Below are 19,344 nucleotides of genomic sequence, written 5' to 3'. Positions count from 1 at the left end.
CGCGCGCGCACACACACACACACACACACGACACGTACACAGTCTGGTTTACTCCCTATTAGACGTTAAGCCCTTGTGGCACAGATCCAGCAGCTCCCTGCACCCTGCCCCCACCCCCCGCCAGCGCATGGTCCACCCTCAGTCCTTTTCCAGCAGTGGCCCCCACCTGCCCTGGCTCCATGCTGGAACCTGCTTCGCTTTGGCAGGGGTGGGTGCAGGGGAGGATTCCAGGGAGACATTGCCAAGCTGTGCCAGCCTGGCTGGAGGGAGCCACCTGCCCAAGGGAAAGCAGCTTAGGCAGGAAGGCAGATTTAGCCTGCAGCCTGTTCCTGCACACACTTCCCAGCTGTGACATCCCCCCATGGGGGGGGCGGGGGGGAGCAAGGGGCAGGAAGGCACTTGGAGAGGGATGGGACCAGAACAGCACAGGCACCTTTTTGTGGGGGGGGGCACTCCAAGGGCAGAGGAAGGACTGGAGGAGATTCCTGGTCCTCCTGCTACAGAGGTTTGGCAGTATGATTAGACACCCGACAGACTGGAAAGACTCTGGCTCCCCTCAGAACACCTCCCCTATCTACAGGCACTGGCCAGGCACCTATTAGGGGCCCAGGCCTCGAAACCCATCTGGCAGGGCCAGGTGAATGGAGTGAGACATTGTCCGGGAAAAGCCTGGGACTGCCACCATCCAGCCCCATCGCAGGGAGGAAGGTGATGACGGATCCCCCCACCCCACGACCACAAGCAGGCACTGTCTTATCCATGCAGGGGGGGCATGAGGGGGGAGCACCCTGGCCCGTTTCTTGCTCTGGCTCAGTGAAGGAGTAGCTACACGCAGGCCTGTCCTGCAGGCAGGGTTGGCAGACAGAGTGCATGGCACCTCCCGTGGTGGTGGTGGCGGGTGGGCAGGCAGGCAGCATGTGGTGGCACCAACCACCCTACAGTGTGCTTCAGAAGAGCCAGTTCCAGGCACCCAGCTGTCCTTCTCTGCTTCAGGGGCACTGCGAGCTCTGTCCCCACCCCACCTGGCAAGAACCCTCACTCCAGCATTGGCTCAGGCTGGCAGGAGGAACATGGCCTCGCTCAGTCCCCCCACCCCAGCCCAATCTCCTTGCCTGGAAGGGGAGAGGGGGGCAGCAGCTGAGACCAGGCCTGGCATTAAAGGCAGTGGATTAAACAGGTGCTATCTGGTCCTTGTAGTCTCCCCTTTTTTGGAGCTCCTGACCAGGCGGCTGCCTCGCCCCTCCCCTGCCTTGGACAGCAGGTCCCAGGATGGGGCAGACACAGGATGGGCTGGGGTCTGTGGCTCTCCGCTCTCTGCCTTCCAGGGCAGGTCCCTTCCTTCCTCTGGATCCCAGATGCAGCTCAACCCAGGAGAAGATGAAATCTGGTGGGGTGGGGCAGGTCTGTGCGGTCCATGGGGTCCAGGTGTCTTGTCACCTCCTGATCACAGGGTTCCAGTGATCCCCTTGGGGGAGTGGAGTCCTCCAGTCTCCTGGGGCTTCCCCACAGGAGTGTGCATCTGGCCCCGCCACCTCCTGTACCCAGAGCAGGGAGCTCACCCACCCACCTGCCAAACTGGCTGAGCTGAGGCAGGCACTGCTGGGGAGCAGGGGGGGCAGAGAGGGTGGGGCGCCGAGCCCCCCTGCTGCTTACTTCACATTGAAGACCATCAGTGGCCGTTCCTCGCGCTTCTGCCAGGGGCTCTTCTTGTCCCCCTGCTCATCCCCCGCCTCCGACGGGTCATTCATGTCGTCCTCAGGGCTGGTCATGGAGTCCCGGCGCAGCTCACTGTTGCTGCTGCGGGAGCTGTTGCCCCGGCTGCGGCCCCGGCGGGGGATGGTGGCAGCCCGGTGGTCGGCGTTCTCGTCCAGCAGTGGTGTTAGTGAGTTGTCCTCGGGGGAGCAGATGGCTGTGCGGCTCTCACTACTGCTCTGCTCCGTGTCATCGGTGAAGATCAGCTTGGAGTAGGCCACACTGGCAGGGGCTGGGGCTTGGGCTGGGGCGAGGGCCGGGGCAGGGGCTATGGGTCGCTCCCGCTCCCGCTCCTCCTTGGGCCGCTTGTGGGGCTTGGCCTCATTGACATCCACACCCGAGTCCAGGCTGGCATCATTGCTGCGGCTCTTCTCACTGGTCTGCAGGTCGATGTAGGAGTGCCGTACCTGGGAGGAACGCCCGTCCAGTGACACGAACCAGGCACGTGGGTGTGGCTTCACGCCCAGCTCCAGCAGCTTCTTCTCTGTCAGCGCCTGCAGCTCCCCATTCAGCTGGGCCATGGTAGACTCATTGAACAGGACCGGGATGGTGACAGAGCCACTGACAGAGGATGAGTGAGTCCCCCAGCCCTTGCCCTCCGAGTCCTCCCCCAGCTGCCCCGCCTGCTGCATCTGCTGGTACTGCTGGTGCTGCAGCTGCAGCTGCTGCTGGAGGAGCTGCCGCTGCTGGTCCTGGGGTCCAAACTGGTGGGGCATGGCTATCCCTGCCTGCACTGGCAGCCCTTCCATTTCAGCTTGGTTCTCCGCTGGGCCGGACCCAGCCTGGTCCGGCCCCGGATAATCTGATGCCAGCCGCATGTAATGGGCTGGGATGACCAAAGTGGGCATGACGTTCCTATACATGTTGTCCTTCATGTGGTCAATGGAGCCACAGAAGATGAGCTGCCCTGGCTGGGTCAAGGAGGTGGGTCTGGCCAGGTGATCAACAGACTGCGACATCATGAACTCGGGGGGTTTGGGCTCTCCCTTGTGCCCGACATAGTGGTCGAAGGGGGGCGGCAGGGGTGGGGGCGAGGGCGGCTCCTGCAGATAGGGCTTGCTTTCATTCCGTGAGTGCTTCCTCTGTGTCTCTGTGCTCTTGTCCTCCATGCGCTGGTGAGAGAAGCTGCGTTTGTACTCATCTAGCGGCGGGGGCTCCAGGGCACCCGGCACATCCATAGAGCGGGCTGCCTTCAAAGAGAAACCCTCCCCAGGCCTCTGGTAGTCCTCTTTGGGGGCGCCTCGGTGGCTAAGGGTGTCTGTGGAGGCCTTGCTGACATGCCGCAGCTTCTGGCTGGAGACCTGCTTGAAGAACTCCTCGCGGGAGCTCTCGAACTCACGGGAGGTGGAGAAGGCAGATTTGAGGATGGGCGTGTGCATGTCTGTGTCCCCATTGGATGATGTTGTCTCCATGTGGCCAGTGCAGATCAGGTTGATCTGAGACATTGAGGTGGCCTGGTCTTTCTTGGAGGCATCCAGGGTCCCAGATAACTGCAGTTTCCGGTGCTGTTGCCGGGGCTTCAAGCACCTCCTCCTGGGGATGCACACACAGGAATACCATCACAGTCCCTGCCCCATTTGGACACTAGCTCATGGCCTGGCACCACCCCAAGGGGGCTCCTCTACCAAAGCAGAATGAGCTACCTGTATTAAGGAACAACCAGCAGGATGCCACAAGGTCATCACTACAGCAGATGGCTGCAGGCCCCTGGGGTGTCCCTGTCCAGGCTCCACACCCCTCTGGGAGTTCATAGCACAAAGGAGGTAGCTACGAAATACATCCAGAACAAGCAGAGATGCTGATTCTGGAGAAACACATGTCAGAAGGGGTGACAGGTTGGGAGCTAAGCTCCATGCTCAGGCCCTCAAAGAGACCTGGTGGTTGGGGACCAGCTAGTTTCCACTGAACACTTGGGCTCTGGCTCACAAAAACTAGACAGCCACAGCCTCCTAGCAGTGCCCAGCCATGTGAGGGGTCTGGAGACTGGCACTACCCCCTGTTGGAGTGCCAGCCACACAATACCCCAAGGTTGCTACCATGCCTCTCACCAGCCTCTGGTGCAGGCTCCATGGTGAACCCTGGCTCTGCATTGACAAGTAAAACTGACCCACCAACCAGACCCATCTCTCTGTCCCACCCCCCTGCACCTCCTTCCTATGCCACCACCCTGTGGCCCATAGTCTGTCAGCACCAGTGCAAGGGCCCTTTACCCCTGTACTGTTAAATAGCAGCAAACACTGAAGCCTAGCTGACACAGGAAGCAGGGAGGGATGGGGAGAAGCCTCACCTGCAGTAGTAGATGAGCAGACAGAGCAGAATCAAGACCAGCAGGGCCAGCGCACCCAGGATAGTGAGCAAGAAGATGGTGTGGTACGTGGTGATATCCTTCATCCCTGCAGACATTGCCACCAGCCCTGGGAAGGGAGGCACCGGCACTCAGACACAGGCATGGGACCCTTGACTCCTAGCCCTTCTTGCATATATGTGGCTCATGCAGCCCAGCCCCTGGCCAGCCCGAGACAGAAGCTACCAACAGGGACAGTTGGCACCCACCAAGCTGACTCTCCCTCTGTGGCACCACTGGGCATGACAGGGCCCTGACCTCAGCCAGGCCCTCTTGGCAGAAGCAACACAAACACCTCAGAGGAGCTTGTCCTGCTGCGCTTGGGATGTAATGAGAGAATTTTCATCTGCCTGCTTGATGGGGGCCTCAGACCACCTCCCCACTGAGCCCAGTGAGGGGGGCAGCAAAGCACTGTTCTCCCACTTAACAGGTGAAGGAAGAAACAGCATCCCCTCTCCAGAAAGGAATCCCAGAAGTCCTGCCTGCTGCCCTCCCCCACTGGCATGCACCTACCTGCATCAACAGACAGAGGGGTGGTTTTTAAGACAAGAACACAACACTAGTGGGCAGCAGCATGTTCAGGTGGAAGCACAGGCTTGACAGAAATGGGGGTGAAATCAAAAACAGTTTGGGGGGTGCTGGCATGTGAATTGCCCTAGCACAACCTACCCAGCTGTAGGGAGGAGCTGCCAGATGGCTTTCCCTCCCCAGTGCAGTGTCCCAGCGTGCCCAGCTGGTGACTTGCCTCCTCCATGCCCACCCCTGCCTGGGGCACAGAGCAGTGCCTGGCGCTGGAGCGAACTGGACAGCCTCACTGCTGGCTGAGCAGCTAACGGCACCGGACATGCAGCAACAGAACAGACACTTCCTCCGGCTTTGCTTTATCCGGTGCTTTCCTGTCACCCCCCCACTGAACTCTCCTTCCTGTCCCCCACCCCAGCCATCTGCCCCTCCCTCCCTCCCTCCCTCCCTCCATGTCACCTCCTTGCAGCCTCCTCCTCATGGGCTGCATAGGCCAGGCTTCTGGCAGACAGAAACCAGGCAGGCTGGGCAGCTGGCACAGAGCTCTCGCTAAATGCTTAAAGCCACTGGGCCTGCCTGCCCCAAAGAGCCCCAAGTGCAGACGTTAAGAGAAGCCCCCTCCCTAGTGCAGGGCAGCTGTAGAGGGGTCTCTCCTGCAATGATGTTTGCACAGAGGAAGTGGAGATTGACAAGAAGGCACCATCAGGCTCCATTCTAGGGTGTGGGGGGGAATCCACCAGAAGATGTGGGAAGCCCTTGGGTGCTCTGAGGGCTAGCCCAGCCTGACAGCTCACCAGTGTAAAAAATCCAGGCTGGATTTTGCTTGTCAGCTGGAGTAGATTTGGGCAGCTGCAGCTGGAAGTATGTGCTTCCTCCTAACCTGGCTCCATCTCCCTGGCTAGCTTTGCTCATACCCCATGTGCCAAGACCTGCATTGTCGATGGCAAGCCAGCTCCTTTCTGACCTTCCTCTGCAGGGAAGGCACTGGGGACAGTTTTTCCCTGGAACTCACATTTCAGCAGTATGAGGAAAGGGAGTAGGAAAGGACTGCCTCACCTGTGGTTGGGGAGGGCAGTGCTGCTGCCCAGTAACCCAACTGAGGAGAGACAAACGTCCAGTACAGCTGACGGCCTTCCTTCCTGATCAGCCCCGTCCCATTACGGATCCACAGGCCTAGGAGGAATAGACAGGGCAGAAAGTCAGCATCTCACCCCTGTCCTCGAGATGGAGACTGTAGCAGCAGCCCACCCACCCCTCTGGTCCAGCATCACCAGGGCACCATCTCATTGGTTCAGATCCCTTACTATCCCTTGCCAGTCTCCCTGCACCCTGAAATCCCATCTCCTGTCTGCAGTCCTTCTCACACAGTGTCTTGCCTCTCAGAATGGTCCCTGTCCTACCCACTAAAAAGCAATACTAAATTGGAGGGGCAGGGAAGTAGTTTTTTCTGCCTGGCTCCTGCCCTGGGGTGCCAGGATCAAACCCCTTGCTGCTGTGACACTGGTTCCCCAAAGAAGTGCACTGCAATCATAACTGAGCTATTGAAGCAGAGGATTTCCTGCCATGGGTATTTCCGGGGGTGCTTGCTCCTTTCCTTTGGGGCTTCTCAGACCTACACTCACCAGAGGTCTCAAAAGCCTTCCCCTTACCTCACTCCTGTCCCTCCCCACAAGGAGAAGTCTCCTACCCCCTTTGCTCACAGCTTGCAAAAGAGGAGTGGGCATCTCTGTGTGCTTGGCAGGCAATGGAAAAAATAAATCCCCTGCCTTAGAAATGCAGCTTCTCTTGCCTTCCTGCATGCAATGTCATCAGCAGTCTCCCCTGCTTTGCCAGCCCTGTTGATGTCCCAGCAACATGCTGCCATGCCCTTCCCGCATACCAGCTCTGCCAGGGCTCCTCAGTCCCATCCTGCAGCCCCCTGCTACTCCAGCCTTGACTCCTCCAAGCTCAGTTGAGACCCCAGAGCCCTCCACACTGTGCCAGTTCTGGATGCCCCCTCAGCTCTGCCCATGAGTGGTGCCTCCTGAATCTGGCAGGGCATCTGCAGAAGCCGTTGACCCTGTCATGGGGGGGCACCAGCCCTACCAACAGCATGAGTGTCAGCTGTCGGGGGGGCACCAGCTCCATAGGGGGGGCACGTGCACCCCCTTCCAGTTGCCTATGGCTCTGCCAATGCCCCATGATCCAGCACAGTCATCCTCTGCAGATCTCTTCTACAGCCAAACACACCTGCCAACCCCTGGTTGGACCCCCCCAGCCTGGTAGGGAAAGCTTTTCCCCCTCAATCCCTCTGTTCGCAGGGCAGGAGGTGGGCTAGGGCCCAGGCTCCCCATGTTCTGGCAAACGAGAGCCAGCACAGGGGCTAGTGTGTGCTGGTTGCATCACAGAAGAGAAAGGAACAGGTCTCTCCCCACAACACCCCTCCACAGCAAAATCACAACCATTCCCCAAGGGCTGCCATTATCCTACATGTCTAAAGCCACCAGGGCCCTGCTAATGGTGTTTTATTACCACTTAGGCAGTTTTATAGCACTGCCAGGCAAGGTGCCCTGTAGCCCAGGGAAAAGGGGGAGGCAGGAAGGGACCGATTTCTGCAGCAGTGAGCTCCATCTCAAGCACAGAGCTGAGAGCTGCAGCACCTGGCATGGGGAGGGAGGGGAGATGGTGTGAGACATTCCCAGCCTCTCATCCCTTTAACTCCATGAGCTGCTTCTCTGCGGGCACCAGATGTGGCCACGTAATCCTTCTGCTTTAACCTCACATCCCAGAGAACACTGTTGCCTGTCTCCCTCTGGAAGATAAAATCCTGCACCATCCTTTTAAAACTGCCTTCCCTATCCCCACAGCTGGCATTTCAACTTCCTCCAGACACAGGGCTCTGATCACAGCTTCTCACCCCAGTGCTCCCGTGCTGGCACAAAGTCAAATAGGAGCAGGAAGATCCCCCAACACGTCTTCAACCCACAGGGCCTGGGGAGGTGGCATTCACAGGGTGCCACTGGGAGCCAGGCCTACCTCCCCTCAAGCTGACCCTCAGAACATCCAGCCAGGCACTGACCTCAACCACCACCCATCCCCTTGAAGAGGAGATCCTGCTCATCCAAAAATTCTTGAGGCCCTTACCACTCTTGGTGTCAAACCTCCAAGCTGGCACACTGGTGGCTGTCATGGCACTGGTGTCAGAAGGCAGTGGGATGGATAGGTGGACGGGGCCAGACAGCTGGACTTCGGTGCCATTGCCCGTGAAGAGGTGGACGCTGATGGCGGCGATGGGGGCCAGCTCCAGCCAGGTGCTGTTGGCTAGGAGGGGAGGCATCCCGTCAGCAAGAGGAGAATTCTGCTCTGCCCTGCCCCAGAGCTCCATGACTTCTTTTTTCATTCTCCCCAAACTTCCCCTCCACCCACCCCATTCTCCCCGAGGCCCCTCACTGTGTCCCATCCCACCAGGCCATCCATACCGTTGCCGTTGTTCTCAGCCCCAATGAAGGATGGGAAGCCTTTCATGTCATGCTCCCCACTAGCCGTGGTCAGTGATGCAGAAAGCTGGCTGTATGTGGAGCTGCGGGGCAGGCGAGCTGCCTTGCGCTGGAACTGCACCCATGGTTGGCTCTTGACCCCTGACAACAACAACAGATGTCACCCACTGGCCTCCACCAAAGGGTGGCCGCTGTCTGGCACTGTAGTGCCCCATAGATGACCCCCCCCACCCAACACTGGCCCTGCTAGGCTGTGCTGTGGGACCCAAGGGCTGAGGGGTTAGAAACACAAATAACTAAAGACAGCTTGTTTCCAGGGCAATGGCCAAGACTGGCCTGAAGGGCCAAGAGCTTGATCCCAGCCCTGTCAGCTCCCTCAGCACCCATGTCTCCATAAGCAGAGCAGAGGGCAGGAGCCTGCCATGCCAAGAGGACAAGCCCTTCCTCTGCGGGTGCCCTCACCTCAGTGGGCAGAGGGTAAAACAGGAAGGGAACACAAACTCCCCCACTGTCCCTGAAGGAATCCTACTATCAATCTGTCCTGGCCTCTCCTTACAGGTCTGGACTGGGTACACCCCAGCACAAGCAGGTTCTCTGCAGCAATCCAAGGGGGTGATTTTTGTGCAGACATAACAAGCATCCATCGCTGACACTGAGCAACTGCAGAGGCTGAAGCAGGAGGGATCCCTGAGAAAAGGGGTCTGGCATTCTCTGAGACACAGGTCCTTGCAGCCTGTGGTATGTGTGAGGCCAACCCATTGAGCCCCCATCCCTCCAGCCCCCTAGTGCTGCTGCCTGGGCCAGGTTAAAGGCAGTGCTGGCAGCTGGCACAGAGCCAGCCCTTGAAGAGGCAGCATATGGGCCACTAATGTGCTTGGGGCATCTCACCAGCTTTGTGGCTAGAATTAGTGTCAGGCTGCCCAGCTGTATTCCCAGATCGACAGAGCAGGGGAATCCGGCACCCTGCGTACCAGGCTACCCCGCTGCTGCTCTCCTCCAAATTGTCACAGCACCTGCTCCAGCACTTAGGAGAGGCTGTGCACCCACTACCACCCCAGTGCCCACAGCCAGAGTCCCACAATCACTTCTCCCTGCCCCCATCCCCATAGCACATGACCAGGGCCACACACCCAGGGCTGCTCACTCACCCCCACCCAGCCCTATGCCCAGCCTGTGACACTCGCCGCTGCTCTCATGCACACTTGACAGACTTCTGGGTGCTTAAAATGACCCATCCCAAGCCCCAAAGCCCCATACCCCAGCACATCTATTCCCACTATGCCTGGGCACATACATAAACAGCCCAACCCCTGGCAAAGGGGGCTGGACACATGCAGGCACAGCCCAACCCCTGAGGTAAAGGGGTCAGACAATACCTGGGGCTGGGCAGCACCTTTCCTCGATGAACCATAGCATTATCTCCACTGGGCAAGTGCACAACAGGGGAAAGGGACTTTGCCCTGGGTAATACAGAAGATTGAGGCCAGGCCCAAAAATAGAACCCAGGAGTCCTGACTCCCAGGTACTTGCTCTAACCACTAACCCAGGCTGCCTCCTGACTCAAGCCTCTTACCTGGTGATCCCAGCAAGATCTGCACCAAGTCCTCATAGAGGATGAGGGTGGCGGGTCGTTCCGGGAGCAGATACAGGCTCACAGAGGCATACACTGCAGAGGAGGAGAGATGTCAAGAGCCCATGAGTGGCAGGCAGAAGGTGCTGAGGCAGAGAAGCTGCAGCGCAGAGGAGTCAGGGCTCCAGCTATGGTAGCAGAGCTATACTGTTGGACTGGGATGTGTGCAGCATGGAGAAAGCCAGGGTACTCACTCAAAGAGACGCATGGTAGGATGGTGCTAAAAATCCCAGCACCTGACACTGAGAATGCAGGGCAGCCAAAGGAGGCAGGAGCAAGGAACAGTCAAATAGCAAATCCCTGCTAGCTGCTCCATTCCCTGCCTCCTCTAAGAGGGGGCACTGCAGGGTGGGGGGCCTGAGTACCAGCTAGGAGTAGACCTGATTGCTCCAGCCCTCCCCCCGCCCCTGCAGGGGTGCCGTAGGGAGCAGTGCAGGAGTACTGGCTGTGGGCTCCCAGCCCCAGCCTCTTCCAGTCATACTGGGTGCAGAGATGACATGGTTGCAGGGGCATATCCACAGGTGGGGGTTGGATCCCACTTTGATTCCTGCTGCACCCACCTTTGATTCCTGTTCCACTTAAACTTTAAAACAAACTGCTGGGCAGGAAGAACTACATTTATATTTAGGGGGAGCGAAGGGAGTCAATTGACTCAATATTACCTACCTGATTTCTGCTAATCTCTTCACGCCATAGATGTTAATAACCCTTGATTTTCCTCTAATGAAGCTAGCCTTTCTTCTACAATTATCAATGATCCCGTCTATTATCTGTGCCTGGTCACATTTCTCTGTGCATCTCCCAACAAATCCAACAAAGGTGTGGGGCTACCTACCTAGGAACCTGGACTGGGTGGCTTTCCTGCTACAGGAATCAAACCTACAACAAATCAGAACCAGGGAGGGGAGATGCATGGCTAAAAGTAGGCTGAGCTGTTCAGTAGTGCAGCAGTCAGAGAGGCAGGAGAGAGTTGCAAAAATGAGGTGAAGAGGTAAATTACTGAAGTGACCCTATCCTGGGATATTATTTATTTCAGCAGATGACACAGATTGAACCAACGGTGCAATCAGAGTGGCTTAAACCTGGGTGTGGGTGGATGAAAGGGGTCAGTCTCCATGGGGTAGAGGCACTGCCAACAGCTAAAGTGAGTCCTTCTCCAGCCCCAACTGTTTGTTGCTCTATGCTGAGGGTGGAGGGCAGTAGAAGCCAGCTATAGGCATACTGTAGGAGGGGGGAGCAGCAAGGGGGCAGTTACAGCTCTGCCCCCACATGCCTTATAGTTGGGAGCCATGAGGGGTGGGGGGAACTGTTTGGGAGGGGTTTTGAGTTAAAGGGGCTCCCAGGGGGCATGAGGGGCTGGAGTGGGGGCCACAGGCACCTATGGGCTTTTGTGGGGAGGTAAGCCTATGTGGTAGAGGGTGAGAAGGGGCTGAGGTGTTAAAGGGGGGGAGGTATGAGGGGCAGATGGGTCTGGGAATCAGGGAGGTGGTGGGGTCTATGGAGACTCAGCAGGGTGTGATGGATCTGGTGAGGAGTCAGGGGGCTGAGGCATGATGCAGTGGATTCATGGGGGCAATGAAATGCAGGGGGATGGTGGGGTCTGATGGGTTTGGAGCACAAAGTGTTGGGGCTGAGAATGGGGGATACATAGGATAATGGGGGACAGAGAAGAGCCAGGGAGCATTTGAGATAGCAGGGGCAAAGAACAGAGGGCAGTGAGGGGCATTTTGGGGCTGTGGTGGAGTGTCTGAGGGACTTGTGGGGGAGTACAGGGAGCAATTCTGTCCATGGCCAGGCTGGGGGGTAACAGCTGTACCCCCCGTGCACCAGATGTCTGCCCAACCCTGGAGCTGGTAGTCAACCCCCCCACAGACTCAGGCAGATTTCTTTTTGCTGGGATCACAAACTGAATTATACGGCCCCGGACACATTAGTGCAGCTTCAAGTTTCCTTTTATTTGGAGAAAAAACTGTGTTGTGTTACGGGATCATGTACCACACCACCTGCACCCCCCTTTTCAGAATCCTAGATCCGCCCATGCCTGGCTGCACCCAACCCGCCTGCTCTGCTGGGCTGAAAACCCCACCCTGGCCCTTGAGGGCCCTTGGGTGCCAGCACTACTCTGTATCCTAGGGGAACAGAGCATGCTCAGTGAGAGCAGCAGCTGAACAAAGGCTTGGGCAGGCAGCGAGCAGAGAAGAAGAGAGGGAAGCAGCCTTCCAGAAGCCAAGATGCAGAACAGGGCAGCTGAGTGCCACCATTAAACCAGGGCAAATGCAGTCTGAGCCTCTGACCACCTAGAAAACAGGTCATGGATGGGAAGCCTGGCACAGGGGCATGGCACAAGGTGAAGATGAGGTGATAGCTGTAGCAAGTCACTGCTTGTTGTAGCTCGGCACCAGAAATGTGCAGCACTCCCTTGCCACCCACCCCCAAGAGCACATGCACAGCGACACATACAGATATATACACACCTTGAACACACATGCACAGCCATGCCCACCTCGGCTTGACTCCTCAGCCAGCCCCAATATAGGGAAGCCCCATTTGGGGTTTGTTTGTGACAGTGCTCTCCACACAGGACCCTCCCTGCCACCTTCCCACTGGCCCTGTAGGGGAAGAGCCAACCCTAGCATCTCTGATCTGACACTCAGGCACACATGGCAGCCCCAAACGGCTCCCATGGGCAGAAGGGCAAGACCCCCTCCTGTCAAATGAGCACAGTCTGTGCCTTCGTGTCCTGATTTACGTGCGCCACATCGTGGCTCAGTCAGGCTTCCAAGGACTTGCTACCATTTTTCAAGAAAAGGACCTGGCCAGCCACACCCAGCCTGCTCTCAGACTCCACTGCCCTGAAGCAAGGAGTGCTCCCTACCTAAGGGACTGAAATGCCTACGCAGGGAAGATACAAGGGTTAAAGAAGGCAAGTTACCCCTGCACAGGGTGGGAAGCAAGACCCATGGGGCCTTCCTGGAGGGGGAGGCACCCAGGGGAGACCAATCCCTGAGGTCTGGGCAGGGGCTGGGAGTAGAAGGCAAGGGATGCTCTCTTGGAGTGACCTCTCCTCCCCTCCCATCTCCCTGCCATCAGACTTCTCCAGCTGTTCCTGCAGCCTCTCCTCAAAACAGCCCCCATGCGCAGCAGCTCTGTGGGGAGATGGTATCTGCAGGGGCCATATAAATAGCACAGCAACTGGGAGCACACTGTGGGGTGTAGGGAGGGCGTTGAACAGATGGTGCTGGCTGCAAGCAGCAGGGCCTGGGGCCCCCACGTCTCCAGGGAGCAACTGCATACCTAGACACTGCACTCACTCCCAGCACCCAGCCCTACCTACTGCCAGCTGATGGGACAGACACAGCCCCTCCGCCGTGGACAGAGTAGCTCTCTGACGTGAGATGGGGTGCCAGTTGGGAATGGGGTGGGGGGGTGTGCTGGAGCATGGAGGCAGTGTTTGAGAGACAGAGAAAGCCCCTTCCCATCCTGCCACACATGTCCCCTCTGTGCTCACACATGGCAACCCCTGACTGCCAGACACCTCTGCTCCGCCAAGGCAGCCTGCAAAGAAGTCAATGCATGGGGCTGTTGGGTACTGTTGAGGCTTCGTTTTAGCACAGGCCTCACACACAGTCAATGAGCTCCCTGTTAAATCAACATATCACAGCAATGCAGACCCAGGCTGAGGCACCAGCACTCCCACCTTCCCCTGCACCCACAGGGCTGACATGCAGCTCCTTCAAATTGGGACAACCTGCCTAGGCACCACCACTGCTTTCAGGACCGGGAGCGGTCCTCCCCCAGAGCTCACATACACTGCCACAAGGCCAATCACTTCCCCCGCCATGCCTGCCTCACACTCCTCCTAAGCCACTCAGACCCCAACTGCATCCCTTTCCTTCCCCACATGCCCCTCCTGCCTCCTGCACATGCCCCCTTAAACACATTCAATACACACACATCAGCCTTGCATCAGATACACACACCCCCACAGCTCCCCTCACACTCATGTCAGCGATACGAGTCACCCCCCCACAATATGCACTGGCTCTGCCCCTGCCTCTTCTCTGCCAGCCTATCCCAGACCTGCAGCCTACACAGAGAGGAAGGTGGAGGCCCAGCTCCCCAGAGGCCATTGATACTCTCATGGGTCCATCGCCTGCAGGAAGGTCACCAGTATCGACCCTTCCGTCTGCGCTCCATGAAGCCACCCTGTACTTTAGCTTGGTTGATGCAAGGGACCTGCAGGCAGCTGCTGCTTGGCACAAGGCCCAGGTTAACGCCAACCTGCCAGGCTGTCCCACACACTAGGAAGGGGACTGGGGAAATGAATCCCCATGAGGGAGATGTAGAAAGGAGGGGCTGGGCATCCCTGACATTTGGTTATCAGATGGCAGAACTGCATGGCCCTGTGTCAGGTGAGCAGGACAGGAGAGGACAGAGCACCCACTGGGAATGGCAGTAGGGGTCAGGAAAGGAAATTACAACCCCCCCCACAGACCCTCCCCGGGCCACACAGCACCCTTATGCCCCATGCCAACAGGGGCTGTCTGTCGCTTCCCGAGATCCCTACAGACTACCTCTGTCCCTCTCCCTTCCCCAGATCCTCCAGTCTCACACTGGGAAGGATTCTCTCTGCCCCTCTGTGCCCCAGCAGGGAGAGATTGATTCTGCCCCTCATAACACTTCCTCTTCAAAGCCTCCTTCTAGCCCCTTCACTAACCTAAGGCCCAGCACTCACTGCTCTAGCCATCTGGTGCAGAATAACGCAGCCAGGCACCCAGGGAAGCTGTCACACACAGGGACAGCAGTGACTTCCAGCTGCTGCCATACCACTAGTGCCCACCCTAGTTATGCTACTGGCCTGGCCCAACACTCCCAGCACTGGAAAGCTGGGCTGAGACTCCAGCTCCCTTTCTCTCTCATAGTTTTATAGTTTCCAGGGTCGGAAGGGACCTGAGTAGATCATCTAGTCCAACCCCCTGCCATGGCAGGAAAGAGTACTGGGGTCAAATGACCCCAGCAAGGTGTACATCTAGTGGCTTTGGTGAAATGGGCTGCTCCTAGCTACCTAGCCCAAGAGACGAAGAACTATGGCTCATCAGCCAAGAGCCAGCCCAAAAAGGCAGCATCCTCAAACCCATCCCAACAGGGAAATGCCCCCTCACTCTGCAGTACACCAGACCCTGCATAGCCAAGTAGGGGAGCATCCCCAAACTCCATAGGACCACTGACCAAGAAAGAGGGTATCTCCACATCTCCTAGCCTACTCCAGCCAACCACCTCCAAACTCAACCATTAGCCCAAGTTCAAAGAGGATCATCACTCAAAGATGGAATACTGTAAACTCCCCAGATCCCTCCAGCCAAGTAAGGGAGCATCCTCAAGCTCCTTAATCCCTGCAGCCTTGTAAAGAAATGTCTCCAAACCTCCAGCCTGGACAGGGCCCATCCCCACTCCAGAGAACATGTAAGCAAAGTGGCATTGGGCAGTCACTCACGTGGCAGCTTGTCGACACGCCAGGGCACAGAGTTGGTGACGTAGCTCCGCTTGGTGGCAGTGACTAGGATCCAGGTCCCCAAGCGGTAGCTGATGGGCAGCACACCAATGCCCTCATGGTCTGTGGAGCCTGAGGCCAGCGAGGTCCGGTTCCCATAAATCTCCACGGCAGCCTGGGCCAGGGGGGAGAGGTCACCACTCTCATACACCTGCACTTTGATCAGCACCTCTGTGGGGGGAAGAGAAAGAAGGTTGAGAGGGGAGCTGGGCCAGTGTCTCAGTGCTACTGCACCCCACTCCCATGGGCAGCCCACTGAGCCCTATTGCCTCCATTTCAAGGGCTGTCCTGACCTCCCCCAGCCCCAGTCCACAGACCAGTACCAACTGGGAGAAGGCAGGGGAACACCATGGAACAGGCCAGGAGACTCCTTGCCCTTGACAGCTTGCAAGGCCAGCCCCACATAAGGAACCGCCAGACCTCATTGCAGTGAGCCTAGAGTTGTCCTTGGCACCCAGGATCTGGGCCCAGTAGACAGTAAAGTCCCAGCTTCAGCCATCTTCAGGCCCAGCTTCTGCTTCTGTGCAGAGGCAGTTCCCTGCCTCTGCACAGAAGATGGGTGAGGCAACACAGACCCTGGGAGACCATGTGCAAACACCCACCTTGGCCTGAGGAAAGGCAGCACGTCCAGGGGATGGGGAGCCAGGAAACCTGGCTTCCAGTCCCATCTCCCCAACTGACTTGCTGTTGTTATTAAACACTGCTCAGAGCTGAGGCTCTCTCTTCCACTGTGCCTAGCTGGCATTTCCATCCCAAAGACCTCTGCATGGGTAGATTAGTGCTCCACCACGGCCAGGCTCAGGGAAGACTCAGTGCCTAGGGGAAGGGCTGGGTATAAAAAGCAATGAGTTTTGTACATGCAGCCTTGGTGCTAATAGCCATGCATTTCATCCAAGTGTCAATATTGCCAACCCAAAAAATCATGAATCAGGCCTTAAAAATCACCATATTTGGGAAAAAACAGGAATCTGGGGTCCTTTTACTGGCTTTTTGAGCCATCAGGCTTACATCTTCCAGCTTTTCCCTGTAAACTAGGGGTGTACCGATAGAGGTTTTTTGGGCCGATACTCATGGCCAATTTTAAACGAGCCATATTGGTGGATACCGACCCAATTCTGATATGCAGCCCCGCAGCATGGAGAGTGGCGTCTGGCTGGTAAATGTGTTGTGAAGGAAGGGGTATGGGGGGAGCAGATCATCGGCCCCCGCAGTGAGGGAGGGAGTAGGGCTAGTGCTGGAGCAGGTGCTGCCCAGCTGGGGTGGGGAAGGGCAGGGAACAGAGCTGTGGCTTGTCTGGGGGCACGGGAAAGGGGCACGGGAAGGCGGGGGGGCAGCTCCCACCACTGCACATACCCCAGGATGGCATGCAGTCATGTGCCCCCTGGATCTGCACATGGGAGAAGGGTGGGCTGTCACTGCGGGTTGGGGCCAGGGCAGCGTTGGGCTCTTTCCAGTGGGGGTTGGGCCGGTCTGAGCTTGGGGTGGGCAGTGGCAGTGTTGGGAGTAGGGCTACAGCCAATTTTGGGTGGCTGCTGCCCACACAACCCCCACTTCCAGCACCACCACTATCTACCCTGAGCACAGCCTGTCTCAGTGCCCCTGCTGGGAAAAGCCTGGCATAGTCCTGGCCCCAACCTGCAGTGGCAGCCTGCCCTTGCCCCACAGGTCTGGAGGCACATGCCCCACTGCCCTCCTGGGGTGCATACAGCGGCAGGAGCCACCCCCTCCCTCCCTGCACCCCCTGGGCAAGCCGCGGCTCAGTCCCATGCCCTGCTTTGCCCCAGCTGGGCAGCACCTGCCCCTACCCCTGCACCAGTGCCTGCCCCACTCCTGCCTTCACTGCAGGGGTCTTGATCTGTCCCCCTCGCCCAGATTTACCAGCCAGACCCAGCTGCTCTCCACACTGCTGGGCTGTGCTCCTGGCCACCTGCATGTTGCACTGTGGTTGTGCGCATGCATGCAGCATTTATCAGCCACATTACTGGCCATGTCCAACAAAAAAAGCTGACTGCCGATACTCTCAATTTTCCTTAAATCAGTGCTGATCCAATATGGGACTGATGTATCAGTGCACCTCTACTGCAAACAGGAAGGTGAGAAACTTTTCATAAAAAAGAAAATGAGAGCTGAGCTTTCCACCTAATCCTATGTCTCCAGGATCTAGGGGATTTAAAATAAACACCACCAAATATCATGAGTTGTCAACATTACTTGGGGAAAGGCCTGAGGGCACTGAGGCCAGAAGTAACTGTTCCAGGAGCACCAAGTCACGAGCCAACAAACATGTGTCAGAGGTTGGAGATCCTCGCCTCTTTGAAGAGCAGACAGGTCAGAGGGGTCTGGCTAAAGGTCAGTGCAAGCTCCCAGTACTCCCTGGCAGCTACAGATCTGGGATCTGCCACAGTATTCTTAAGAGCAAAAATTTCCCTCCTCTCCACCCCCTACTAATGGGAGGATCCTGAAGCACTGATATTTCCAACTGTCTCCTCTCCAACAGAACCAAAAGAGTCTCTGGAAGGAGGAACTGGCTCTGGATCTCAGCTCCCTTGAAGGGAGAGGAAGGGGCCTCTGAGTGATGGCGTGTGCAGCTGGATCAGAGCCACTGCAGCTGCCTCGTTCCATTGCACTACCATAAGCTGCCGTCCTCCACCCACATCACTCCAGGGGCTTTGCAATTGGAATGACAGCCACTCCTATGTCTCCTGAGGGGGGGACTCCCTTCTCCCCCAGCATCCCCCCACAGTGGAGCTGTATAGCCTGGATAGGAGTACCAGGGCCCCAAAAGATGACTTGGTCAGTCTGGGCTGCTAAGAACTGGACATAAGCTACTCCCACGTGCAAGGAAGTTGGGCTCAGCTCAGCATACAGACAAGGAGGATCTGCAAATGTCAGAACCTCAGCCTTGATCTGGCCAGGGGCCCCTTTCATTGCTTGCCCCAGGGTCAGCACTGTCTTCTTGCAGCATCCCACCCCCATTGGAGGCAAGGGCAGTGAACAAATGGTTTGGGGTGGGGCTGGCTTGGGGACCTACATAAACTCAGCACTAGCAAGAGATGCCAGGCCCACCACCGAAGCAACTGCACACCTCTTGCAGCCGCTGCTTCTGCAGATGAGGGGACAGCATAATGTCTATAGGCTTTTTTTCTCTAGCAAGAGGCTCTTGGTGTCAACTGCAAGGGTATTTTACTGTGGAGACCATCCTATGAAAACTATCCAGGGCTTCCCTGAAACTACTTGACCACAGCAGGACTCACTTAGTACCTCCTTCACAAGTAAGGGGTGCAGGGGCAGAGAGGCAGGGTATGGCTGTAAGATGAAACTTGAAAAACCCAGATCCTGTCTGTTCTCCAGAGAAGCAAGATTTGGGGCCAAATCAGCCCTATTCTCCACATTCCTGGGCTGACCATGACCCTACACCCCAGAGGCACTGATGCCCTGTATCAGACACATGCAGCAAACCCAGACCCAGGTGATGTCAATGAATCTCTAGGGATGACTCCAGGAGTGGGGGTATCCTTCTCCTAACAGAGCTGGGGTGCTGATCACTGCCGACTAGATCCCAGCTACCACTAGTGAGGGCCATTGCAAGGGCCCTCAGAAAAGCCAAGCAAGTCACTGGAGCCAAAGCTTTTACAAATGTACTTGGGAACGTGGCCCTCTGAGCAACAGCTGCAAAGCCAGGTGGCAGGATCCCATAAGAGGAGACTGCCACATATTTAGAGACAGCACGGCTTGCCTGTTTTCCACTGGGGCTACCCCAGACGCAGCCAGAGCAGGGTTGGGCTTGGCTATTCTAGGCCTGCAGGGTTCACCCAGACCCTAAGGATTTCTCTAGACATTGCACCAATTAGCAAAAGCACTACAGACACACTTCAGGAGCATGAAGCAACCTTCCCTGTGGTGCTGCGCCTCCCCTCTGGCTGTAGCGCTAGCCAAAGCAAATGGAGCCAGAGTGAACAGGGCCTCGATCCCTTTTTCAAACCAAAGGGTCCCTTACTGCCACAGCCTGGGTTTAGAGCTGATTTGGTCACATATGACGCAACTTCAGTGGTTCTCAACCCCACCACTA

General features: G+C 57.2%; 1 protein-coding gene across 1 annotated transcript in view; it reads right to left on the bottom strand.

Moving 5' to 3' along the window:
- The window catches only part of FAM171A2 (family with sequence similarity 171 member A2), a 34,621-nt gene that overhangs the window by 2,160 nt on the left and 13,117 nt on the right, over positions 1 to 19,344 (bottom strand). The window contains 9 exon segments of the mRNA XM_019523560.1: positions 275 to 2,342; positions 2,344 to 2,494; positions 2,530 to 3,285; positions 4,040 to 4,166; positions 5,675 to 5,791; positions 7,742 to 7,918; positions 8,077 to 8,235; positions 9,668 to 9,760; positions 15,219 to 15,446. Of these exon segments, the coding sequence (XP_019379105.1) occupies positions 1,650 to 2,342; positions 2,344 to 2,494; positions 2,530 to 3,285; positions 4,040 to 4,166; positions 5,675 to 5,791; positions 7,742 to 7,918; positions 8,077 to 8,235; positions 9,668 to 9,760; positions 15,219 to 15,446 (2,501 nt within the window). The 3' untranslated portion in view covers positions 275 to 1,649.

Source organism: Gavialis gangeticus, unplaced genomic scaffold, assembly GCF_001723915.1.
Source record: "Gavialis gangeticus isolate Ggan-Ray unplaced genomic scaffold, GavGan_comp1, whole genome shotgun sequence".
Taxonomy (NCBI): Eukaryota; Metazoa; Chordata; order Crocodylia; family Gavialidae; genus Gavialis; species Gavialis gangeticus.
This window is presented reverse-complemented; position numbering and strand designations above follow the sequence as displayed.